The following is a 26,668-nucleotide window of genomic DNA, read 5'->3' as shown; positions in this document are numbered from 1 at the left end:
ATAACCCCAAAGGGCTGATAATAAAAGATAGGAAGTAGATGCTTCGGAAGTGACCTCCATCAGGTGAAGTATAAAAAGTCACGTATGATGCTATGGGAATGTAGACGTCAAAATGCTGCAAATGGTCAACCTTATGTATATTTTACCACAATAAAAAGTGTTAGCAAACATTCAAAAACATTTTCTTAATGTTTTTATTTACTTTTGAGAGAGAGAGACAGAGCACGAGCAGGGGACAGGCAGAGAGAGAGGAAGACACAGAATCCGAAGCAGGCTCCAGGCTCTGAGCGGTCAGCACAGAGCCTGACGCAGGGCTCGGACTCGTGAACTGCGGGCTCATGACCTGAGCTGAAGTCAGATGCTTAACCAACTGAGCCACACAGGTGCCCCCAAAAACATTTTTAAGGGATAAATGCCATCCAGCTCCCATAATCTTATCATAATCCTCAGCTTATAAAACCTTCCCTGAATGAGGCAGGGGCTGGCCCTCGGCTTATTAAGGGTAAGGCATAAAGGGGCTGGTATTCTCCCAGTGTAAGCTCTTACTGTCTTATTGTGATTTATAAAAAGAAACATATATTTGGTCTCCTGCCTACTTCTAGCACAGAGCTCCCAAAACCCTTGAGATTTCCTAAGAGATGAGAGCAATAAAGGTGTCTCAATAATCATAACAAAGCTCTTTAAGCCACACCCGCATTTATGTTAACGAAGTGACTTTGGAAGGCACCTGAGGAAGGGGGCTGGGTAACCGTGGAGAAAACCAAGTGACCCGGAACTTCCAGGGAGGGGACAGGACAGAGACTGAGTTCAGTCGCCAATGGCCAATGATCTAATCAATCTTTGCTTTGTAAGGAAGCTTCCACAAACCCCCCAAAGGATGGGGTTCCAAGAGCTTCAGGTGGGCGAACACAGATTCTGGGAGAGTGACGTCCCAGAGGGGGCAGGGAAACTCCATGCCCCCCCTCTGCCTTTCCCTGCGTGTCTCCTTTCTCTGGCTGTTCTGAGTTCTACCCTTTTGTGAGAAACCCGTCACCTCGTGGGTCGATGGGTCCCTGTGTTCTGTGAGCTGTTCTAGCAAATTAACCCAACTCAAGGAGAAGGTCGTAGGAACCACTGATTTATGGCCAGTTGGTCGGAAGCACAGGGGACAACCTAGACTTGCAACTGGCCTCTGAAGTGGGGACAGCCTCGTGGGACTGAGCCCTGACCCTGTGGGGTCTGACACTGCGTCCAAGTAGATGGTGTCAGAATTGCGTGGATTCACAGGACACCCGGCAGGTGTCAGAGAACTGCTTGATGCACAGAAAGAACGCGCACGTGAGAATCCGTGTCGGGATCTTGCTCCCGCTCCCACAGGACCCAGCGTGTCCCTTCTTAGCTGTGTGAGACACGCCCCATACATGGGTCTGGAAGCAGACAGACCCAGGTTCCGGTTTCAGCCACCAGTCAGGTCTGACCTCACCTCTCTCTGCTTCCATGTCCACAGCTGCAGAGGGGAGCCACCCACAGAGCAGCCGTGAGGCTCGGGATGGCACAAAAAAACGAGTGCGCAAGACGTGCGCATTGTCATGAGCACTCCTATTGCTGGAGCAGGGGCGCCGCTCACGGGGCTGGTCAGCTGTGCTCCGCTCAAGTGCAAGACCGTGGCAGGCACCACCCCCATCACCCCGAGATTCAACTCCTCCCGACCCACCCCCCAACCTTCCGCTGTCTGTGGGGAGGCCACGCTCTCCCTCCTCATCCCGGCGGGACGCTCCGACAGCAGGTCATCCCCTTCCCCTCTACCCGGAGAGAGAGCCACAGCCTCCAGGCCTCTCTCTGGTCTCTGTAAGTCCTCCCCTCCCTTATCACCCTCCCCCCCCCCCCCCCAACCCGGGGCAAGGCTTTCCTTCCTGCCAAGGCCAGAAGGCAAGTCAGCTGTTGAACTGGGATTCAAAGTCAGGCCCTCCTGCTTCCCAAAACAGAAGACTGCAACTAACATGTTTATGTAGGAAAGACAGAGTGAGGTAGAGCAGAGCAAAACATCTTGGAAAGATGCCCCAAATACAGTAAGTGAAAACAGCCAAGTTGCAGAACAATGCGTGTGGCATGGTTCCATTAAAACAAAAACAACAACAACTATATGTTTATATGAGTTTGTAGTAGCAAAGAAAAACGCCTAAATGAATACAAATTAGCTGCTGACAACAGTTATTGGGTGGGTGGATCTGAACATTCTGTTAAGGTTTGCATTTGTTATGTATACTTTATGTTCTGGAAAAAAACAAAAAATCAAACGCAGTCGAAGGAACTCGATAACTGTCCTCCAGTGGTGAGTGAGAGGCCTGCGTGCTCAGGGACGCCACGGACAAGCCTTTGGAGGAAGGGCTCACCTGCAACCACCCCTGGTCCCGGAAGGGATGTGGGGAGCTGAGAGGGTGGCATCAAATAACAACAGACACGGATGGCTGGCGAGCCGCACTTACCTTTCCCAGCAGCTCAGGCAGGCCCAGCAGCTGCCCCACGAACACGCCAACGCAGATGAAGATGGCGGTCACCTGCCCCAGAGAGCCACGGATCGCCTTGGGCGAGATCTCGTTCAGGTACATGGGAAGCGCGCTGAGGGCGATGCCTGTGAAGGAACAACGGCAGCTGTGAGAGGTCTGTCTTCTCTGCGGGAGGAGCACCCTGGTCAGCGAGAGGGCTGTCTCCCTCGAGGGAGATGGGTCAGGGCCCCCCCTCTGCCGTGCCCTGATAAGAACAGTGCTGCAGCCACAACACTACCCCAAGCTTTCTGCACCAATCGCTGATGCTTTGACATGGCCTGTATCGTTTAATCCAGAAGGCATGGCTGGGAGGCAGATTTCATAGAAGGGAAAACAGATGACGATGGTGGCGGTGGTGGTGGTGACAGTGAAGGTGGTGGTGGTGGTGATGATGAGGGTGATGATGATGGGGTGGTGGTGGTAGTGATGGAAGTGGTAGTGGCGATCGAGGTGGTGATGGCGGTGGTGGTGATGGTGATGGCGGTGGTGATGGTGGTGACGGAGGTGGTAGTGGTCATGGTAGTGGTGGTGGTGGAAGAGGTGGTGGAGAAGGTAGTGATGGTGGCGAGGTGGTAATGATGGGAGAGGTGGTGATGATGGCGGTGGTGGTGATAGTGAAGGTGGTGGTGGTGGTGGTGGTGATGATGATGAGGGTGATGATGGGTTGGTGGTGGTAGTGATGGAAGTGGTAGCGGCGATCGTGGTGGTGATGGCGGTGGTGGTGATGGTGATGGCGGTGGTGATGGTGGTGATAGTGGTGGAAGAGGCAGTACTGGTGGAAGAGGTGGTGATGATGGTGATGGCAGTGGTAATGGTGGTGATGGAGGTGGTAGTGGTCATGGTGGTGGTGGTGGTGGAAGAGGTGGTGGAGAAGGTAGTGATGGTGGCGAGGTGGTAATGATGGGAGAGGTGGTGATGATGGCGGTGGTGGTGATAGTGAAGGTGGTGGTGGTGGTGATGACGATGATGATGGTGGTGGTGGTGATGGTGGTCGTGGTGATAGTGAAGGTGGTGGTAGTGATGATGATGATGATGGTGGTGATGATGGCGGTGGTGGAGATGGTGACAATGGCGGTGGTGGTGGTGGTGGAGATGGTGATGATGACGGTGATGGTGATGGTGATGGTGGTGGTGATGGAGGTGGTAGCGGTGATGGTGGTGGTGATGATGGTGACGGTGGTAGTAGTGGAAGAGGTGGTGATGGTGGAGAAAATGATGGTGCCGGTGGAAGAGGCGGTGGTGGTGGTGGTGGTGGTGGTGGTGATGGCAGTAGTGGTGGAAGAGGTGGTGATGATGGAGAAGGTGATGGTGGTGGTGGCAGAGGTGGTGGTCATGGTGGTAATGATGGTAGAGGTGGTGGTGGTGATGGTGGTGATGATAATGCTGATGGAGGAGGTGGTGACAGTGGCGAGAGTGGCAATGAGAGCGGAGGTAGTGGTAGCAGATGGTACAGGTGGTGTTTAGCAGCCAACACACCTAGTGTTTACCAAGTAGCGGGATCCTTCTTATCTCTACGTTTATTAACTTACATATTTTCATAGTAACCCACTGAAGTAAATGTACTACCGTTATCCTTATTCTAAATATGAGGAAACTGAGGCACAAATGGAGTAACTTTCCCAAATCACCAAGTGATGGCCAGAGAGGCCCGAAGAGATTATTTTGCCCAACAGGTCAGGTCTCCGATTCTAGAACTTGAGCTTCTCCCACTAGCTGACCGTGTCTCTTTATGTAAGTCACGGGACTCAGGTAGGGTAGATACTATTATACCCATTTTACAACATTTTATAGAGTGCTTGTCAGTTTCAAGAAGCCCAGTTTTCCACCTGTACCTGGGCAAGGCTATTCTCAAATCCCTTTACAGGCCCACAAAGGTCTATAGACCTTATCGCAGGCTGACTCACGGCTCGTCTGGAGCACAGACGGCACACCCCAGAGCCACACTGCCTCCCAGGGAGAATCCCTATAACTTACAGGCCATGAGGCCTTGGCTGGGGGAGTTAGCGTCTCAAGGCCTCGGCTTCCCTCTCTGCAGATGGGCTAAGAACTGAGCCTAACTGCACAGGGCGGCTGGGAGAGTTCGCGTCTGCTCACTGTACAGTGCTCTACAAATCAGTGCCGACAGCACTCATTCTTATTGCCTGACTTTTCACCAGACTGTGAGGGCATCAAACATTTCTTTCCTTCCCTGGCCTCCCCATGCCTCTTGCACCTCCCGAAACACTCTAGGTACCAATCAACGTGCTTCAAGTTAAGCTGAATTCGCCCCAGTCGCCAGCCGTCAGAGAGGCCCTTCCTTTAAAAAAAAAAAAAAATTAGGAGAGGGACTATGTGACCCAATTTATAAGCTGAGGATCTCTTTCACTGCATCGCAGCCCAGAACAACTTTTCCTGCCTCACCAGAAAGGCAAACACGCTTAAGGTACAAAGAGATGGGAATTATCTGCAAAGTCACAACATAAGCCAGATGCTGTTTGAATTTTTATCCAAAATACACACGCTGAAAACAGCTGGCCTCGTGGAAGCACTGGCTGGCCGGGGACCAGCTTGGCACCTTGCTGCCTGGGGTGGGGAGCGCCACAGCAGGAGACACGTACAAGGACTCAAGTCCCAGAGCCCCGGCTTCCTCGCCAGGTGACCTTGATCAAGTCAATTAGCTTCTCCTAGCCTCGGCTTCCTGATCTATAAAATTAGGGTAATAATTGCTGTCTATTTCTGTTGCAGTGGCAATGAAATTATCACACATAAGGCTTCTGCCTCACGTGTGGTCACTTGACAGGCACTTAAAAAACTGTCAGTTTCCTTTCCCCGATGCTCCTCCTCCCCGCTGGGGCTAATCACCTCTCAAAAAATGAATGAGGAAATGATAAAGCTGGTGGGAAAGAGGCGGCGAGGTGGCGGTGAAGGGCACGGAGCCACAGCTGGGACAGTAATTATACCCCCTTCACACAGGTGCTGTGCACAGGTGAGATGTATGTGAAATGCTTTGCAGGTGCCTGCATACAGTAAGCTGTCGATAAGTGGTGGCCATTCTCCTCTCCCAGCTGTGAAATGACATGGCAAAATGCGATGCTAGTGGCTAAACCGGGGCCGAATGAGGAGGCAGTCTACATGAAAGCCACCACATGCCAGTTGGCTGGGGACTGTCCCGGTTTTAGCACTGGAAGTCCTTCGTCCCAGGCAAACCAGGGGGTAGGTCATCCGAGGCCCGTAGTGCTGCACCAGGCATCCCACACCCCTGAGTGGCCTCTCTCGGCCCACGACCCCCATCTCTTGCCACTCTTCCTCCCCAGGGGCCCCCAGCCTTGGGGTTCGCTGAACCCTAGGAGCATACTGACTGTAGGATATTGGCCTTTGCTGCTCTGTTTATCTGGAACCTTCGTTGTCACAGCCCCATAAGCTGACCCCCGCCTGTGCTTCCTGTCTTACGAAGCCCCCAGCAAAGTGACCTCATTTGGAAGTTGTTTGCAGATGTACTCAAGTTAAGAGGAGGTCATACCGGATAAGGGTGGGTCCTAAATTCAATGACTGGCATCCTTATAAGAGGTCATGTGAAGATACGGAGAAGGAGGCTATGTGAAGATGGGGACAGGGACAAGAGAGACGCCAGTCAGGGAAGGCCAAGGGGTGGAGAGCACAGAACAGGTTCACCCTCAGAGCCTCGAGAAGGAACAAAGCCTGCCCGCACCTTGATGTTGGGCTTCTGGCCTCTGAACTCTGATAGCATGATCTCTATTGTTTGAGGCCCGCCCCCGGGAGACTAGCACACCCCCTCACTGAGGCCTTCCCTGGCCACCTGCTGGAACTGGCCCCTTCCCCAGCTCTTTGTCTCTGCATCCAGTCCTGGCTCCCCCGAGTGCTTAGTGCTTTCTGCATGTTTCCTGTTTGGTATTTACTCGACCGTCTGTTTCCTCACCCGCAGCCACAGTGAAGCTCCCTGAGAGCACAGCACCTGCAGCGCCAGCCCTGGGACAGACAGGGGCTTGATTAACGTGTATTATGGGGGCCTGGGTGGCTCAGTGGGTTAAGGTCAGACTCTTGATTTTGGCTCAGGTCACGATCTTGCGGTATGTAGATTCAAACCCCGCGTCGGGCTCTGCGCTGATGGTGCAGAGCCTGCTTGGGATTCTCTCTCTGTCTCTGCCTCTCTCTCTGCCTCTCTCTGTCTCTCTCTCTCTCTCTCAAAATAAATAAATAAAAAAGAAACAAACCACGTACTGAATGGGTTCCCGCCCACTACTGCTCTACTGTTATTTGTTTAATCCCGGCTCAGAAAGGCCAGGGTCAGCAAATACCAGCGATCTGGAGTCGCGGACCCTGGCAGGCTGGTCCCTGGTTACAACTGTGGTCTATGGGAGCAGGCCCCCCGGTGGGCAGTCAGACAGCGAGCAGAGACTCCGAGAAGTGAGCAGAGGGCAGCCTGCCTTGTATCTAAAACATCACAACAGTCCCAATGTACCGAGCCTGCTACACCTTCCAGAAGGCCTTCCCCTTCCTCAGGGTGCACGGTCTGATGGTGTGCAAGGAGCAGTCAGGGCACACGCCCTCACACAGGTGAGCTTAGCTCTCCGATTCTTCTCAGAGTCCAATTGGATTGTCAGCTCTTAGCCCTCAAAAAGCAGAAGGGACCTTGGAAAACATTTTCGAGGGAAATCAGAGATGCTGAAAGAAATACTCTAGGGACACCTGGAAATGTACATTTTCCTACTGGGGTAAAGAAAAATTTGAGTCCAGTCCAAAGTATTTACTGAATGTAGTAAGTCTTGACTTTTGAAAATCAAATTATGACATATACTTTTTAAAAAGTTTTTTCAATGTTTATTTATTTATTTTTTTTTTAAATTTTTTTTTCAACGTTTATTTATTTTTGGGACAGAGAGAGACAGAGCATGAACGGGGGAGGGACAGAGAGAGAGGGAGACACAGAATCGGAAACAGGCTCCAGGCTCTGAGCCATCAGCCCAGAGCCCGACGCGGGGCTCGAACTCACGGACCGCGAGATCGTGACCTGGCTGAAGTCGGACGCTTAACTGACTGCGCCACCCAGGCGCCCCAATGTTTATTTATTTTTGAGAGAGAGAGAAAGCAGAGTGTGAGCAGGGGTGGGGAGGGGCAGAGAGAGAGAGGGAGACACAGAACTCGAAGCAGGCTCCGGGCTCCGAGCTGTCAGCCCAGAGCCCGATGAGGGGCTTGAACTCACAAACCACAAGATCATGACCCGAGCCGAAGTCGGACGCTCAACCGACTGAGCCACCCAGGCGCCCCAAATTATGACATATATTTTTATTTTTTTTTATTTAAAAAAAAAATTTTTTTAATGTTTATTTATTTTGGGGACAGAGAGAGACAGAGCATGAATGGGGGAGGGGCAGAGAGAGAGGGAGACACAGAATCGGAAGCAGGCTCCAGGCTCTGAGCCATCAGCCCAGAGCCTGACGCGGGGCTCAAACTCACGGACCACGAGATCGTGACCCGAGCCGAAGGTGGACGCTTAACCAACTGAGCCACCCAGGCACCCCAAATTATGACATATATTTTTAAATTGCACAGATAATATGCGTGTAGTCTGATGAATCATCACAAAATGCGCACACCTGTGCAACTCCCACCCAGGTCAAGAATCAACCTACACACACACACACACACACACACACACACACACACACACACACAAGAATCAACCTACAATACCAGCCCCCCGGAAGCCGCACCCTGTGCTTCCTCAGGACCACCATCCTCTCCCTTTTCCCCCAAGGTCACCACCAGCCTGATGCTGTCACCAAAGATGCGTGTACACAGAATCACAGGGGATGTATTTCTCGGGTATTTCATCTCTTTTGTGTTTCTCACGAACGTGAAATGCATCCGTGCTGTAGCACACAGCTGTAATCTGTTCGTTTTTATTGCTGTGTCATATTCCAACGTGTGAGAGTATCACAATTCATCCACCTTCCCATTGATGGACACTTCAGCACTCTCCAGTTTGGGATTAACACTAACAGTGCCCCATAAACATGCTTACACAAGTGTGTAGATGCACATGTATGGAAATATATATACACAGCAACCATAAGATATGTATGTTCAGTTCTGGTAGATAAATCCAGTTTCCCCAAATCATCACACCAACTTACACCTTTATAAGAGACGTATGAAATACTTTGCTCCACATTTTTGCCAATATTTGGCATTACTGGTCTTTTTAATTTTTAGCAATTGTGGTTTTAATGTGTATTTCCTTAATTACGAGTGAGATTTATTTTATTTTAATTTCCAGTGTAGTTAACACACAGTGTTCTATGGGTTTCAGATGTACAATCTAGTGATTCGACACTTCCACACATCACCCAGTGCTCATCACAAGTGCCCTCCTTAGTCCCCATCACCTATTTCACCCATCCCCCCACCCCCTCCCCTCTGGTGACGTCAGTTTGTTCTCCATGTAGGTAAGAGTCTGTTTCTTGGTTTGTCTCTCTCTTTTCTTTTGCTTGTTTACTTTTTCTCAAATTCCACATATGAGTGAATTCCACATATGGTATTTGTCTTTCTCTGACTTATCTCACTTAGAATAGTACTCTCTAGCTCCATCCACGTTGTTGCAAATGACAAGACTTCATTCTTTTTGACGGCTGAGTAATATTCCATGACATCTCACATCTTTTTTATCCCATCATCTATCGACAGACACTTTGGGCTGCTTCCATAGTTTGGCCATTGTAAATAATGCTACTGTGAACATGGGGTGCATGTATCCCTTTGAATTAGGGTTTTTGTATTTTTGGGGTAAGTAGTGTGATTACTGGGTCATAGATTAGTTCTGTTTTTAACTTTTTGAGGAATACTAATGTAACTTGTGAAAATGCCTATTTTGTCTCTTAGCCATTTTTGTAAGAGATGTTCTGTCTTCTTATTATTGATTTGTAAGAGTTCTTAATATATTCTGTGTTTGAGCCCTTTGTCAATTTCATTCATTGCGAATATTTTCTTGCTGTCTGTGGTTTGTCCCTTCATTAATGATGATTTTTTTTTGTATGAATAGAAAGAAGTCTTTAATTTTAATGTAGTTCAATTTATCAATTCTTTTACTTTACACTAGTGCTGTTCTGTCCTGTTTAAGAGATCTTTCCGTGTCCTAAGATGATAAAAATATTACATGGTATGTTACCTTCTCGGATATTTATGGTTTTACCTCTCATCTTTAGAGCTATAATCTACGTGGGATTCATTGTGCGTATGAAGTCAAGGAGTGTTCAGGTTTCATTTGTAATGACATTAAAATGTCAGGTGTCAATACAAATGCAGTATTGCCACCTTGGATGGCGCAATCTGGACTTTATCCCTAAGACAACTCCCCAGAGAGAAGCAGCAGCAGAAAAATACAGATAACAACTCTTGAACAATAAGCCTCTGTTTTGCAAACACAGCTACGATGTACCAATAATAACTTAAGTTATACCTGTAGAAATTTCCTGACCATAGACATAAGCAAAAAGGGGTTCTTTCACGGTTGCTGGGATTATTACTTTCCTTCCTGGTTACCCCAGGAACTCATGTTTCCGGAAAGATGTAATACATAGAAACATTCCATTTAAAACAAATTTCACATAAAATATTCCAAGCATAAAAACACAGGTGCATATTAACATCTGCTCCCTTCTTGGAGTCTGCAGTCCCCATCAGACTACCACTGGGTCCTGTTCCCATACAGCACAATCACAACTGAGTACCAGCCTGCCAGGGGCTGCAATTCCCAACCACTGGTGACCCCAACCGACCCGACATCATTTATTGAAAAGACGCTCTTCCCTTCAGCTCTCCAGCTACACCTTCACCACAGATAAGTGTCCATATATGTATGGCTCAGCTTCAGAAGTCTCATTTCTAGTCCACTGATGTATTTCTCTCTCTTTGCACCAATCTGCACTGTCTGAACCACTGTAACTTTCTAACTGTTGATGCCCCACAGATTAAGTTCTCCCATTTTTCTTTTTCTGGAAGATAATCTTGTGAATTCTCAGCACTTTGTATTCCCATGTACATTTTAGAAGCAGTCTGAAATTTCCATTTTACAAAACCTGCTTGGATTTGCTTGGGTTTGTATCGAATCTATAGATCAGTATAGAGGGAACATCATTATAATGTTGTCTTCCAACTTGTGAATATGGAATACCCCCCATGTATGTGTCTAATTTCTTTCCATAACATTTTATAGATTTTTGTGTAGATAATAAGGAGATTAGAAATTGCACATTTCCCACTAGACTTATTCGTGGGTATTTGACGGTTTTTACAGCCTTTTAAATGGTATAGTTTATAAATTTCACTTTCTACATAAGAATACAATTGCTTTTAGTGTATTGACCTTATGTATAGAAATAAAATTGCATTTAGTGTTACAAGTACACAAGTATGATGACTTTTTATCCAGAGACCCTGGTAGCCAAATCCACTCACTCATTCTAAAGTTTATTTATAGATTTAGATGTTTTATGCATTCATGACATTGGTGACAGATGACAGTTTTAGTTCATCTTTTCCAATCTTTATACCTTGTGTTAAAAAAAAATTTATTTGCCTCGTTGCATTAGCTAGGACCTCTCGTACTATGTTGACTCAGAGTGGTGACAGCATGTATTTTGTGTCGCTCCTGAGCTCAGAGAAAAACCTATCAACATCTTAGTACTGAGTATGATGACTGCTGTAGGTCTGGGTAGACAGCCTTCATTAGTATAAGGAAATTTTCTTCTATTCCTCGTTGGTTAGAGTTGTTTTCACATTTTTTTTTTTTTTTTACCGTAAGTGGATACTGAACATTATCAACTATTTTTTCTGCTTATGTCAAAATCATCATATAATTTTGTCTTCAAATGTATTCTGTAAATATGATGAATCACCCCGATTCTCAAATGTTAATCCAATCTTCCACTGCTGGCGTAACTCAGCTAGGTCTTGACCTATTATCTTTTTATGTTTTATGTTGTTTATCGTTGAAATTGTTCGCTAAGTCTTTGCTTAGGATTTTTATATCTATGTTCCTTAATGATATTGGCCTGTCATTTCTTCCCTGTAGAGTTCTTATAAGGATATGCTATCCAGGATACACTCATCTTATCAAATGAGCTGGGAAATATCCCCCCTGGAAATGTTTATACAGAATTGGTATTGTTCTCTTTTAAGGAAGCTTTGAATCACCTTTGTTGGGAGGTTTTTAATTATATGTTCAACTTATTTAATAGAATAGGACTATTAGATACTCTAATTCTTCTTACATCACTATTGGTTAAGATTTCTCTTTCTAGGCATTTGTACACTTTAAGTTTTCAAATATATCACATCACAATATATTCTTATCTATCTAATGCTTCAGGAGCTGGCCATTTAAACCCTAATATTAGTTATTAATTCCTTCTCTTTTTATAAATAGTCTCACAAGGGCTTAGCAATGTTATTAATCTTTTATAGAACTTACTTTGATCTTGCTGATGCACTCCAATGAAAATTCCCTTTCCAACTTCTTGAGATGGAAATTTAGATTACTGATTTTTAGCCTTTTGCATTTGAGGTTATAAATTTTACTTGAAGTATGGCTGTAGCTGTAGTCCACAAATTTTGAGATGTCTTGTGTAGTATTTTCATTATCATTTAATCCAAACTATTTTAAAATTTCCATTGTGATTTCTTTTTGTCCCTCTGGTTACTCAGAAATACACGTTCATTACTTGGAGTGTATGTCACTTATATCTTAGTTTCCAAACCTGTGAAGATTTTCTACTTATACTTTTGTAATTAGCTTCTAACTTAATTCTGCTGTGGTCAGAGAACATAGTCTAATATTAATCCTTTTAAATGTGTTGAGACTTGCTTTATGGCTCATCATATGGTTGATTTTTGTAAATGGCCCATGAAAGCTAAAAAGAAACGTGTGTTTAACAGTTCTAAAGTTTAATGTTAATATATTGATTAGCTCATATTTGTTAACTGTGTCATTCAAACATTCTAGCTACTACTGATGTTTCTGTCCACTCGTTTTATCAATGGCTGAGACAGTATTTCTCATTTCAGTCTGGCTAACTTTTAGCTTATACTCACTTTCAGTTTATACATTTTGATGCTTTTTATTAAGTGCATATCAAATTTAGAATTATTATATTCCTGACAAACTGAATGCTTCATCATCATGAAACCTCTCTCATTGTCTTTAGTAATTTTTGTTGCCTTCAGATCTACTTAGGCTCTTATCAGTACTGCCGAACCATATTTACGGGCTTGGGTTTGCCTGGGATTGCTTTTTATATTATTTTATTTTCAATCTTCCTATGTCTTTACATCTAAGATACAAACAGCATATACACAGGTATTTGATTTATCCGGTGTAACCATTTTTATCTTTTAAAAAAAAATTTTTTTAATGTTTATTTATTTTTGAGAGAGAGAGAGAGAGAGAGAGAGCATGAGCAGGGGAGGGGCAGAGCGAGAGGGGCAGACACTGAATTGGAAGCAGGTTCCAGGCTCCGAGCTGTCAGTACAGAGCCTGACACCGGGCTTGAACTCACAGACTGCGAGATCATGACCTGAGCCGAAGTCGGATGCTCAACCGACTGAGCCACCGAGGCGCCCCACCATTTTTATCTTTTAATTGGAGTACTGAGTCTATTTAGTGTTATTCTTGTGTTTAAATATAACATCTTACCATTTGCTGTTCTATATGGCACTCTCCTATATTTGGTTTTCTCTCCTCTCTTGCCTTCTTTAGGATTAAGTATTTTTAAGTCATTTGATTGTTATGTTATTTTCTCTTCTTTAAATTATTGCTCTAGAGGTCATTTCACGAATCTGTGTCTTAGTGAAATCTAATATAAAGTAGTACATTTAGTATTTCCCAGACAATGCAAAGAATTTAATACACTCCAATTTCATGTACTGCCTTCCTGATTTATATGCTATTTTAGTTGTGTATTTTAATTTTTCTGTCTTCTTCTCTTCACACAGGCACACACACACAGACATGCACACACACAGAAACACACACAGACACACACACACACCCCTGTATGGTACCTGAACATCGTCAGGTAGCTATGCTGTTATCTGTACTGTACATGTGAGGAAAGGGATAGAGGGATAGAGGAGTCTGTCTGAGGTCACCCAGATGGTAGGTAGCAGGGCTGGGACCAGAATCCATCCTTCAGAACACCTCACATGCTCTCTGTCATGTTAAAATTTGACTCAAATCATAACATATGCTCTTACTTCACAATCTCCTATTGTCTGATGTTGTTTAATGAGTAAACGATATAGCTCCATGTGGCATGCGAGGTCCAGAAGTTTCAAGAGACTATTCAAGATAGTAGGTCTAAGGTGAGTACAAAAGGAGCCAAAGCAGATTTTTTTGTAGAGTTGGTAGAAACCTCAGCCACCAGAGTCCACTCCTCCTTATTTTCTAGATGACATTACTGGGGTCCAGAGAGGTGAAATGATGGTCCCAAGGTCAGCTGGCAAGTCAATGGTAGAACCAGAACTTAAAGTCACTTCCTTGACCCTGATTTTATATTCTTTCCATGTCATATGCTTCTCTAAATGCTACTGTTCATATTTGTCCACCAGAGAGCCCCTAATGCAGCAGGGGGGCACATCAGAGAGCTCCTAATGCATGGACACAGGCTTGCACCCCTAGGAGTGTGGGCAGCACTGGGAGGGCTTGGCAGGAACCTGTCCAACACAATCGTCCACAAACACAAAACATTTTCAATGTAAAAATGTGTTTGTTTGTTTGTTTGTTTGTTTATTGGCCAAGCTTTTCAGAGAAAGGACACTTCAGGAAGGCATCGTGGGTTTCTGCTGTGGTTCCAAATACTGCCCGCAAACCCTGCTTGAGCAGCACAGCCTCTGCAAAGCCTCTAGGCTCATCACTCGGCTTTAAATTATGTATTACAAGCCAGACAGTCCACTCATCTCCTGCCCAGCAATTTTCCTTTCTCCCTGACCAACTGCCTCACCTCAAATGCCTGCTCAAAAGCAGGTCCCCGTCTCTTTGAGAGGGCTTGGTGAGCATAAATGACCTGAAGCTTCCACATCGTGGGCCAGCTCCAACAGGCTATTCTCCAGAAGTCAGAGGGTCTGATTTTTTCTCCCCTCCTTGTTCTTACTTTTTGTCTTCTGCTTCTTTTTGAAAAGCTCCTCAGAAAAGGGGTCTAACAGACACGTGTCTTGAATACGTGGCCTTGTAAAAATGGCATCGCTCTTCAAATCCGGCTTTTTCTTAGTTAAGGAAATTCAGAGAGCAGCTAACTATGTGTAGTAAGTGTGGCCTCCCCCAGAATAGCTGGAGAGAAAGACAACTGGGAGAGGGTGATGGATAAAATCTAAACCTGCCAGAGACGCCCTCCGGGGGAGAAGGTCCCTCATGCTGCACCCCACCTGGCCTTTCTCATCAGCAGGCGGGGCCTGTGAAACCAGACATCTCGGTCCAAATCTGGGATCTACACCTTATTCACTGAGAATAAAAACAATGGCAGCACTAAGGGCAACGATGCCGTCACCATTCCCAGCGCTGGGCGAAGGCACGAGATGCCTGGAACGTACGAAGCGCCACACACGCAGCCTCTCGGTTCGTTTTCACGCGCCCACCAGCGGGGCCTCGCGACGAAGACTCAGAGGCTGAGACAGCGAGCAGAAGGCTGCTCTTCACAGTCCTTGAGTCTGCGTCCTCGGGGGCTTAGGTCCCTCTGACACGGACTGTGCGCCTGGTCATGAGACTCGGCCTGGCCGAGGGGACCCCGACAGACGTGCCACAAGCAGTGACCTGACAAGCGCTTGCATGGCGGGTCCTGCCCGGTTGCCACTCTCTGGAACTCTGAGGATCCCCTGGGAAGAGACCCTGTGGAGCAGAGACGAGCTGGCCCCTGCGGCCCCAACTCAGCTGCCGACAACCAAACAGGCGAGTGAGGCCATCTGAAGTCGCCCCACAGCGCTCGAGAGAGCCCAGAGGAGAGGCGCAGAGCTGGCCCCGATCAGAACTGCCCCACCAGCCCATAGACTTACAAAGTCAGCCAAAACCATTACTGCTGGGGCTCCTGGGTGGCTCAGTGGGTTAAGCGTCCAACTTTGGCTCAGGTCATGATCTCATGGTTCGTGAGTTCGAGCCCCACGTCAGGCTCTGTGCTGACAGCTCGGAGCCTGGAGCCTGCTTTGGATTCTGTCTCTCTCTCTCTCTCTCTCCCCCTCCCCCACTCATGCTCTGTCACTCTCTCAAAAATTAACATTTAAAAAAATTACTGCTTTAAGCCCTTATGTTTCAGTTTTTTATATTTTATTTTTGGTAGCAAAATCTAAGTGATTCAAAGCCATGAAATAAGCTAGGTGAGTGGGAGAACCCAGACAGTGCAAACCCATAGCCCTCAGCCTTAACCATGCTACAATCACATGTGTCTGAGCCTCAGTGTCCTCCAGGTAAAATGACAACAACGTAACAGTCCTTCAGCATTAGATCAGAGCACAACAACCCAGTTAACCATCACTGGTTAACTGCGAGACACCACGTAAAGCCAGGCATTATTCTTACCAATGAACATTTTCTAGAGCCCTCTCTTTCTACCTGAATACCAAGACAGAGGAGTAATTTCACCCTGAGTCTGGGTTATTACTGATCCTGAGTATTTCCCACCAGCAGCGCAGGGGAGGGGTGGGAAGTCTCGCCCCCTGACCTTCCTCAGGCCCTCACTCTCCTGCTCACCTCTGCCTGAGGCACGTTTGTTGTTCAGCTCACTCCCAAAGCCTGGGGCCTGCAGCCTGCAAGAATCAGCAAGGAAGGGAATGAGCCTTTAATGAGCTCACAAGTTTGGCAGATTTTATATGTGTATATGGCGTCCTGTCAGTCTTGTGACAGCCCTTCAAAGCAGGTGTTATTTCCATTTTACAGATGGGGAAACCAAGGCCATTAAGCACCTTGTCAGAAGTCAGTGATCGGTAAGCAGCAGACCTCAGAGCAAAGGCAGAGATTTCTAATCCAAAAGCTTGCAAGCTTCCCACAAATGCCTGAAAGTATTACCTTCCACACTCACAGTATTTAGAAAGAAAGCAAGGTTGGTTGGTCGGTTGGCTGGTCAGCTGGTTTTACTAATATAATATATTTGGAGGCCCCTGCTCTCACAGCCCACAGCCAGCAGCCGGCTGCACCTCGCAGCCTCGCGGCCGCCATCTCACCCCACCACAGCTATTCCCCTTGGACAACTGGCTCCCCGATTCCACTCTTCTCTATACAGAAGCAGGAGGAATCTTACGGAAAAAACAACCAGCTCATGTCACATCACCCTCGGCACAAATCCTACAATGCCCTATGTGATCTGAGCGGCCCCTCTTCAACCTCATCTACAACTCTCCTCCCACTCACCAAGCTCCAGCCGTGCTGGCCTCCTCACTCTCCAAGCACGACTTCACCACAGGGCCAGTGCACTGTTCTCTTGGCCACGGACCCCATTCCCCCAACATTTACTTGGTCCTCACTCTTGGTTCATGCTGGTCTTTGTTCATGTGTTTCCTCCTCTAAGCAGTCCTCCCTGACTGCCCTACCTAAAATAGTCCCCACTCTCCTCCTGCCCTGCTTCATTTCTCTCCTAGGGCTTGCAACTACCTACCTTATGTATCTAATTATGTGTCTGTCCACCCACTAGAATGTAAGCTGCACGGGTAGGGACTGGGGCATTTCACTCACCACTGTGTCCCTGGCATGGAGAAGAATGCCAGGCACAGCAGGGGCTCCACAAATACTCAGTGAATACATGAAGGAATGAATAAGTCCGAGTCCGGACAGGAAACACAACCCTCATTAAAACTCCCCTGGAAACCACAGACAATCTCAGAATATGAATTTTACAGTGAAGATGACAAAGCAAAAGGCATGACGTACTGAAAACCATCCAGGTCTTTGGAGTTGACTTGGGTTTCTACCAGGCAGTGTTTCTCAATTAGCCTGCTAGAGCCTCATGAGTGGTTCATCTCATGGGACTGTCCCCTTCATGCAGACTTTCTGCATCTTTGGTCCCTGGCAACTCAACACTAGTAGGAGCCCAGTCCTGTGACAGCTCCAAACACCACTCACATTTCGAAGCACCCCCGAGGCACGCATTACTGCCTCTTGCAGTAACGGTTAAGGCTTACCTCCATCCACGCCCATGATGAAACGCCCCACGATGAGCATTTCAAAGGCTCCTGCCTGGAGAGAACAGGCCATGAGCAGTGCAGCAGATATCGCAAACCCATTGTTGACCAGCAGAGTGTGCTTCCTGGAAAAAAAGGAGTGGTTTGATGAGGAGGCCCACCGTGAGGATGTTGACCTATCCATCCCAGGAGCAGGGGTCACGCCCTTCAGAAGGGTCAGCAGAGTGAGATTCAGGCACAGTGGAAAGAACATTGACCTAAGGGTCAGGAACAGGGCCCAGAATCCCACTGATCCCTACTGCCACCTTTGGTTGTATGACCCTGAGCAAGGCACTTCCCCCTCCTAGGTTCACCACTAAGGCTAATTAGGTCACCTTCAAAGGCAGTGTCACATTTCACGAATTCCCTGATGCAATACTGTATTTCATCAACTCTAAGACCTTCACTTAACATTTCTAAAGTCAAGATGTGCCTTATAATCCTTGAGTCAGAGTGGAAACCACTCTAGTGATTTTAGCAGAGAGAATTTAACATAGGGAGTTGGTTAAGCAGGTATTGGGGAACTCAGATGTCAAAAGGGGGATCTCTGAAGACGGGGTGCTGCCCATGTGGTGCTGACACTTTGGGGGCTTGGAAGAAGGGCCCTCAAGACCTGGCTTATCTTCAAGGGTGGGCACTGGCCCGTTGGGGCTGTTCTTCTGAGGGGCACAGTGTTCTGCGGTGTAGACAAAGGCTGGGAACTAGACTCACTGCTGGGACTAGCAGGAAATTCAGCCAAACAGGACCAAGCCCCTTGCCCCTCCTCCTCTAGTGTGGCTCTTGTGTGCCTCTTATCAAAGGGCAGAGGAGACATGCAGGTCCCAGCCCCTGCATCACAGGGCAGAGCATCGAGGGTAAGTCTGGAGCTGAGAGACCACAGTCTGAAAACCAGCACAGTGTCCTATAGCTTTAATTAGCAGCCTTTCCCTTTCTCTTTCTCCCCCTTCCTTCCTTCCTTCCTTCCTCCCTCCCTCCCTTTCCTTCCTTTCTTTCTCCCTATCCCTCTCTCTTCCTTCCTTCTTTCCTTCCTTCCATCCTTCCTTCTCTGCATTTCGTGTAACAATGCTTCTTATACACGATGACATCTTCGATTTGATAAATTACAGCCCTAAGTGTGAGGTTGAACTAATTTCTCTTGAACAAGGTCAGTCAAATTCCTATGGCAATTGTTCCTGTAGCTGCTCTGTGCCGGGACTGCTGTCACTGTTCTGGCAACATGTCTCTAAGACCTCATGGTTGAGAATCATGACTTGTTTGGGGCCTGGAGACCTGGGTCCCTACACCAGTTGTATCTTTTATGAGCTAGGTGACTGTACTTTATTTATTGCTCTGTGTTTTCCTTTGCTCATTTACAGAATGATAATAGCTCACACTTACTAAATTCTTGCTCTATGATAAACCCTGTTCTAAGCACTTTACAGGAGTAGCTCATGTCCTGCTCAAAATGACCCTATGAGGTAGATACTTCATTATCCTTATTCTATAGAGAAGTTAACCAGGATATACAAATTAGAAATTTAGGCCATACAACTAGTGAGTTAAGAGCTGGAAAAAAACATCATAGCTTCTCACACGATATTTTTTCCCTAACAAATCAATGAGTTAACAAATATTAAATTGTTTTGTAAACTGGAAGAAGCTAGAGACTTGAAAGGGGACTTTGTTATTACTTTTGTGAGTTAGAGGCCTTAAACTCCAGGCCGGGGCTTTTTCCACTGTTTCTTATTTATCTCAAACTTTCCATTAAACTTTTTCCTCCTGCCTACATCTTCTTGGAGAATCCCAAAGCTAATCACACTTTCATGATGGCACAAAGACTGGTTCAACATCTTCTATAACGGGAACTGAAAAAGCCCAGGTCTCCCTTATTTAAACAAATTATGATACATCTATGTAATGGTACATTACGTAGACATTAAAACAGAAGTAGCTTTCTATATTCCGATACAGGAAGATCTCCAAGATATATTGTCAAGTGTAAAGAACAAGGTACAGAACTTTGCATAGAATACGCAACAATTTGTGTGATAAAGGAATGTGTGTGTGTGTGTGTGTGTGCGCACGCGTGCACATGCACAGGCATGCAAAAACAGACACAAACCTTGGAAAAGATACACAAAAAAACTGGTATCACAGGCTGCCCCCAGGAAGGAGTTCTGATTGGCTGGGGGAGAGAAATACAATGGAAGCCTTCTACTTTACATTCGTTTGGTCCTTTTAAAAGTTATGCCATATGAATGTATTATTTATTCAAAACATAAATACAATCTCACTGTCAAAAAGTTAATTTAAGTGGATGCCATGAGGGGAAAATTATGATTTACCCAAGACTTAAAACAGAAATTCCAATCTAGGCTGACCTCCCTCATTCTTTTTTTTTTTTTAAGGTTTATTTACTTTTGAGAGAGAAAGAGCACAAGTAGGGAAGGGGCAGAGAGACAGAGACACAGAATCTGAAGCAGGCTCCAGCCTCTGCGATGTCAGCATAGAACTCGACATGGGGCTCGAGCCCACAAACCGCGAGATCATGACCTGAGCTGAAGTCCGACGCTTAACCGTCTGAGCCACTCAGGCGCCCCTGACCTCCCTTATTGTGATACAGAAGGTCGCAGTCTCAGGATTCAAGAAGACGAACCCAAGGGCACTAATTTTGTTATCAGCGAGGCTTCAGAGCACAATGAGAATACTCTGGTGGCCCGTGTGTGCGCAGTGCTCACGGCCCTTCCCTCAGTCCTCTGAGGGTCTGACTTAGGAAGGAAGCAGGGCAGTGGTGAAAAGACCTGTGCCCTCACGGGGGCGAGGGCTTTCACTGGCGTGTCTGTTCAGCAAACACGTAGTGAGCGTAAGACACAGGGTTTGCCACAGGGAGTAAGTCAATCCCCATCCTCACCCTTAGGGGCTTTAAAACCTAGTTAGGGACACAGAAGAATAAACTGTCACACAGAAATCAATTAGAAGTAAAGATACCGGGTCTCAGAGTGTATAAGTGGGAACTGTGTGTCATTTGCCTGGCTACCCCGGGACCCTTTCTCTGTTCTGTTGTTGCAAAGGGAACTAGAACTACATTTCCCAGGCTCCCTTCCTTCCCAGCTCCCTGGCAGGACTGGCCAATGAGAGGTCTGATGTTGTCTTCTGTGGGGAAGAGGAGAGGCTGGGCATCTCCCTATGGTCCCACTCCCACTTTGGCAGGTGCGTCTGCTCCTTGGCCCCAGCCTTCTCCCTGTGGTGCCAGCAACCTGCCCCTTTCCGCGGAGCGGGACTGGCTTGGGGGCCCTGGCAATGCTGTCTCTGCCTTCCATCCCAGGTGTGGTAGTGGCTTGTGTGTGACAAGTGATTTCTCCCAACAAGTCAAAACGTTCTCCCTGTAGGTCCATCTCTGACCCCAGTTCTACTCCTTGAGACCTCACGGCCCAAATCTTGTGGGTGTAGAGTCCAGTGTAAGTCAAGGATGTGAAGAGGTTGTCGAGAGAGGGGAAGCGGGACAGGAATGCTGAGGCTGGCCAGACTCAGGGGGTTCTTGGATGTTGGACAAGACAGCATGTTCCATGACCCGTAGACAGGGAGAAATAAAGGGCTCGACCAGGAAGCAGGACCCGACCCCTGGGCTCCTACTCCAGTTAAACTGGACCCTTGATGCTAGAGTGATGGTAATGATATTCATGGCACTAATACTGGCATTACTCAGTGGTTCTCAAGGCTATAGCTGCTCATCAGATTCAACGACATCACATAAGAAGAGAGACTCTTGGGTCCACCCCTAGAGAATCCCAATCCTCGACACAGACTCCACAAGAGACTTTAGAAGAATCTAGAAAGGGCATGGCTTTTACATAAATCATCTCGTGTCATTCACTTCATCTTTCACACCTGTAGCTGGCAGCATTCATGAGCTGGGCAATTCACAGAGGAAGAGGTGGAGGTGTCACAGGTGGGGACCACCTCACTCCCCACCCTGCTCCACCCCCACCCCCCCCACCGCACCAAGTTCACCAGCCCACCTGCATTTGGCTAAAGCCACCCTGGGGGGCTGAGAGGCATCAGTCTCCTGCACCCTGGCTGTCCGCCACCTAGAAGAATCCATCCCTTAACTACTCCATCATTTCCATGCGAACACAGCAGACTATGGTCTCCCTTGACCCTCAGCCCTCTGCAGCCACTGCCCCTTATCTCCACTTCCCCTTTAGAGTGAAACTCCCTGAAGACTACCGTCTGTTTGCCTTCCCTTCTGTCCTTGTCCCTCTCTGATTGGATCATTGCCACCGCTCCGGGGAGACTGCCTTTGTGAAGATGATCAGGATCACACGCCTCAACAAACAGCACTGAGAGTTCTGCACCCCCACCCCCACCCCCACCCCACCCCCCAGGTACAGCCTCCCAGCAGCATGCAATACGGACAGCCACGGGCTCTTTCTGGAAACACAGTCTTCTCCGGGACATCTGGGATCACGCCCTCTCCTGTTTTCTGCCTACCAGCCTCCCCTTCTCAGTGTCAAGCCTGGTCTGTCCTCTCTCTCCACTCCCTCCTTGGGTGACTTCACCCAGCTGTGACCTTAGTTGATGATAATCCCAACTGTATCTCTGGCCTGGACTCATCTCAATCCAGACTTACACGCCACACTGCCTCCTAGACATTTTCACTTGCATGTCCTGCAGGCATCTGAAGCCATGTATCTTTAAAATAGAACTCTTGGGGCGCCTGGGTGGCACAGTCGGTTAAGCGTCCGACTTCAGCCAGGTCACGATCTCGCGGTCCGTGAGTTCGAGCCCCGCGTCGGGCTCTGGGCTGATGGCTCAGAGCCTGGAGCCTGTTTCCGAGTCTGTGTCTCCCTCTCTCTCTGCCCCTCGCCCATCATGCTCTGTCTCTCTCTGTCCCAAAAATAAATAAACGTTGAAAAAAAAAATTTTTTAAAAATTAAAAAAATAAAATAGAACACTTGGGGCACCTGCGTGGCTTAGTTGGTTGAGCAGCTGACTCTTGATTTCGGCTCAGGTCATGATCTCAGGGTTGTGAATTCCAGCCCCACATCAGGCTCTGCGCTGTGTGGAATCTGCTTGGGATTCTCTCATCCCTCTCTCTCTCTGCCCTTCGTCACTCCCTGGTGCATGCGTGCACATTCTCTCTCTCTCAAAATAAATACATAAACTTTAAAATGAAATGAAATGAAATGAAATGAAATGAAATGAAAGAAAAGAAAAGAAAAGGAAAGAAAAGAAAAGAAAATAAACTCTTGGGGTACCTGGGTGGCTCAGTCAGTTCAGCGTCTGACTTCGGCTCAGGTCATGATCTCACAGTTCATAGGTTGGAGCCCTGCGTCGGGCTCTGTGCTGACAGCCCAGAGCCTGGAGGCTGCTTCAGATTCTGTGTCTCCCTCTCTCTCTGCCCCTCCCCCACTTGCATTCTGTCTCTCTCCCCAAAACAAATAAACATTAAAAAAAAATAGAACTCATGCATCCCCACTGCTAACCGCCCCCCACAAATGCATCCAAACCCCTCTTTCCACAGTCTTCCCCATCTGAGTAAATAAAACCTCCACCTTCCTAGGGGCTTAGACCAAAAATAGGGGAATAATAATTACATCTCTTATTTTCCTTCCTGCCTGCATCACTGAGTCCTGCCTACGCTGCTTCCAGAGTATATCCCTGAGCAGAGCGCTTCTTCCGTTTCTGGTCCACAGTCCGGCAGAGGGGCAGGCCACCACCATCTCACACTCAGACGGACGCAGGATGGCTTAGGTGGCTCCCGTTTCCACTCTTGCCCTCCTGTAGGATTCAGGGTCCACAGAACAGCCAGAGTGATCCTTGCAAAGCAAACACTGACACACTTCCCCTTACCTAAAACCTTCCCACTGCGCTTGGGACAAACGGCTCGCCAGGGCCTAAACAACCTTGCATGACATGGTCTTGGCCACACCGTCCGATACTCGTGCCTTTGTGCTCACGAGGCTTCCCGCCATCTCTTGGGTGTGGCGGGCAGCTTCCTGACTCACGACCCATGTCATGGGTGCCCCTCGATCCATTCGTCTTATCTCACTGAAGTGACTGAAATGCCACCTCTGACACTATCTGATGTGACTACTCCCCCAGCTGCAGACCCCATCCCCCACAATCTTATCACCCTTTCTATTTTCTTTGCAGCCCCCACAACACGGGAGTTTAGCTTACATATTTATTTGTGTTTATGTTGGCACGTGCCCCTACCGGATTATAAGCTCCATGCGTGCAAAGATTTTTATCTTGTCACTGTAGCCCCAGGCACTAAGCCAGTTGCTGGTACAGGCAGGTGCCCCATTCAAATTTGTTGCATAAATGAAGGAGTAAATTCTAGATGTTGAGCCGGGTTTCCTCCATGTGGCCCAGCTCTGGCCTGTTCTGAGTGTTACTTTAGCTTCCAGGTCTGTGGGCAGGACACACGCTGTTCTCCTGAATCCACCTCCAATACTATTCCTGCTTGGACAGTTCAGCCACATGCTAACTGAACAACTGTGGGCGGGTTTCCTACCCTCCCTGAGCCTTGGTTTCCACCCCTGTAAAATGGGTGTAACAATGTCTACCTTCTAAGTCTCCTGTAAGAATCAGATGATTTACGCAAAGTGCTTAGGATGGCACCTAGAACTTATTTGGAGCCTCAGTAAACTGAAAACCAATCCATGGTGACAGCTAACATTCACTGGGTACTTACTATGTCTCAGGCACTATTTTAAGTACTTTATACTCACTGGACACCCTATGCATTAGGTAATCTTGCTACCCCATGTCCCACGTGAGGAAATAGATCTAGAACTTGAGTACGTGGTCAAGTTCACATACTATGAAATGGGAGGTTTAGCATTCCAGTCACCCTGATACTAAGCTCCCCACAATGGCGGCTGCTATATTTACTCACAGTCATTCAGTCTTTCAACAGATGTTCACTCGTTCAACTGACATTCATGCACTCAACACAACGTCTAAGTGTGGACTGAGTGCTGAACACCATTCTAAGTTCTGGCATATAGCTGCCACCATGACCCAGTCCCTACTCTTCATGTTCTCAATAAACAAGTAAAAGACAAAGACTGTAGAGAAAACTAATACAGGAGAGGGGAGGAGTTTTACTCAGGGAGACATCTGGGAAGGTGATATCTAAGCACAGACTTGAAGAAGGAATGCAGACCAGCCATATGGATATCAGAGAGCAGCAATCTTGGCAGAGAGGTACCAACAGTCAGACATGGGTCATTTTCAGGTACACCAGTGAGGCCAGCACAGCCGGAAGCAGAGGAGGACAGGAAAGCAACTAGTAGAAGTGAGGGCAGAGAGACTGGAGGGGGAGCTAGTAAGGGTCTTGTAGGAGCCACCATGGCAGCTTGGGTTCCCTCCTGGAGAGAGATGGGCAGCCACCGGATGATTCTAAGGAGAGGGGTGCCATGACCTGAGTAACATATTAACAAGATCGCGCAGACTTCTGTGTCGACCATGGGCTGAAGAAATAAGTGCAGAAACGGGGAGACTGGCTGGGAAGCTCCTGCAGCGGACCAGGCAAGTGCCAACAGTAATTCGCGCCAGGACGGGAGCAGTGGAGGTGGTGAGACGTGGTCAGAGCCCCGTGTGTTTTGAAGACAGTTGATGGGCTTTGCATTTGGATTGGACAGAGGTACAGAGAAAGAAGAGTTAAGGGTGCCCCTAAGTGCTTTGGCCTGAGGTCCTGCACTGGATGCGATGGTGTGTTTTGTGCCATGCAGAGAATGTTAAAATCCCATTCAGGTCTGACTTGGAACATTTGCAAACAGGGCTGCACACCCTCTAAGCAAGTACATCATATTAATGTATTCCTTCCCAAAATAACCCCCAGCCTGACAGTGTCCCGGTGAGGACGGAAACCTTACTCGCAGATAATTTGCAAAGCTGACTCACTGGGGTTCAGAGACGTGGATTTTAACGACTGTGTTTCCATTTTTTCCCCGGGGATGAACATGGCAACAAAAACAAGGGAGACCAGGGACATGCCATTTCTGAGCACAGAACTCCAGTGACCCCTGAGAACCCCACCTGGGACAGCGCACTCATTGTTCTGAGCTTTCCCATATTGCAGAATGTTCGTGGGCAACCCAGAAGATTATCAGCTCTTGGCAAAAGGGGCCAAACACGAGGAAAAGTGATAAGGTGATGAGGAGAGTGGAGAGCACGTCACTGGAGAAATGGTCAAAGGGACTCAGCATCCTGAGCCTAGACACAAGAAGGCTCAGGAGAAATGTGAGAGCTTCTGCTGTGTCATGCTTTAACTCAATCACACACGACCAAGTGGTGGAAGATACAGGGAATTTAGAAAGTACTTCTGTAAGGGATTAGTGAACTGGGGAACCTCTGGAGATACGGCTTTCATCACCCACCCTTCCAACAATTCCTTAAGTCTAGCTTGGCCTATAAACCGAGATCGTACCTTGTTTCCACCAATCATCACCTTCCTCATGTCTGTCCATTCCTGCTTATTCAGCCTGAATTCCATGGTCCATCATTTTAAATAGCCATCACATCCTCAACTCCTTGACCCACTGACCCACCTGCCTTCATCATATGTGCCTGGCAAACCCCAACCCTGGTTAGATCCTGACCTGCCTCACACATGCACCACAGAGCTCAGCTTGTCTGGAGAAAAACCCGAACTACATTGACTGGTGTCACTTGAAATTCATGACCACCAATCTCAAGTGGGCCTTGGGGCCTCCAGGCAACCATTCTATAGTTCCCTGGTTTGTTCAATGTCCTGCTCTCCTCGAGGACTATTTCATATGACTTCTCTGTTTTTCAAATCCCCTTATCCTCTTTCTCAGCTGATGACCTTGCTTTCTACTCCACTGAGAAAGCAGAAGCAATCTGGAGAGGAATTCGCGTGTTCCCTCCACATGCACCGACCTCCCTGCTTCTGTGCCCACACACTGTCTTCCCTCATTTTCCTGAGGACATACTGT

General features: G+C 47.5%; 1 protein-coding gene across 9 annotated transcripts in view; it reads right to left on the bottom strand.

Moving 5' to 3' along the window:
• Nucleotides 1-26,668, bottom strand: part of SLC2A9 (solute carrier family 2 member 9) — a 269,728-nt gene that overhangs the window by 168,662 nt on the left and 74,398 nt on the right. For all 9 annotated transcript variants that reach the window (XR_008296422.1, XR_008296421.1, XM_053217574.1 and 6 more), the window contains 2 exons: nucleotides 17,682-17,806; nucleotides 2,466-2,611 (listed from right to left, as the gene is read on the bottom strand). Coding sequence is in view for 7 of the 9 variants with exons in the window: in XM_053217574.1 (XP_053073549.1) it covers nucleotides 2,466-2,611; nucleotides 17,682-17,806 (271 nt within the window). In the remaining 2 variants the exon portion in view is untranslated. The remainder of the gene's footprint in view (nucleotides 1-2,465; nucleotides 2,612-17,681; nucleotides 17,807-26,668) is intronic.

This window comes from Acinonyx jubatus, chromosome B1, assembly GCF_027475565.1.
Source record: "Acinonyx jubatus isolate Ajub_Pintada_27869175 chromosome B1, VMU_Ajub_asm_v1.0, whole genome shotgun sequence".
NCBI lineage: Eukaryota > Metazoa > Chordata > Mammalia > Carnivora > Felidae > Acinonyx > Acinonyx jubatus.
This window is presented reverse-complemented; position numbering and strand designations above follow the sequence as displayed.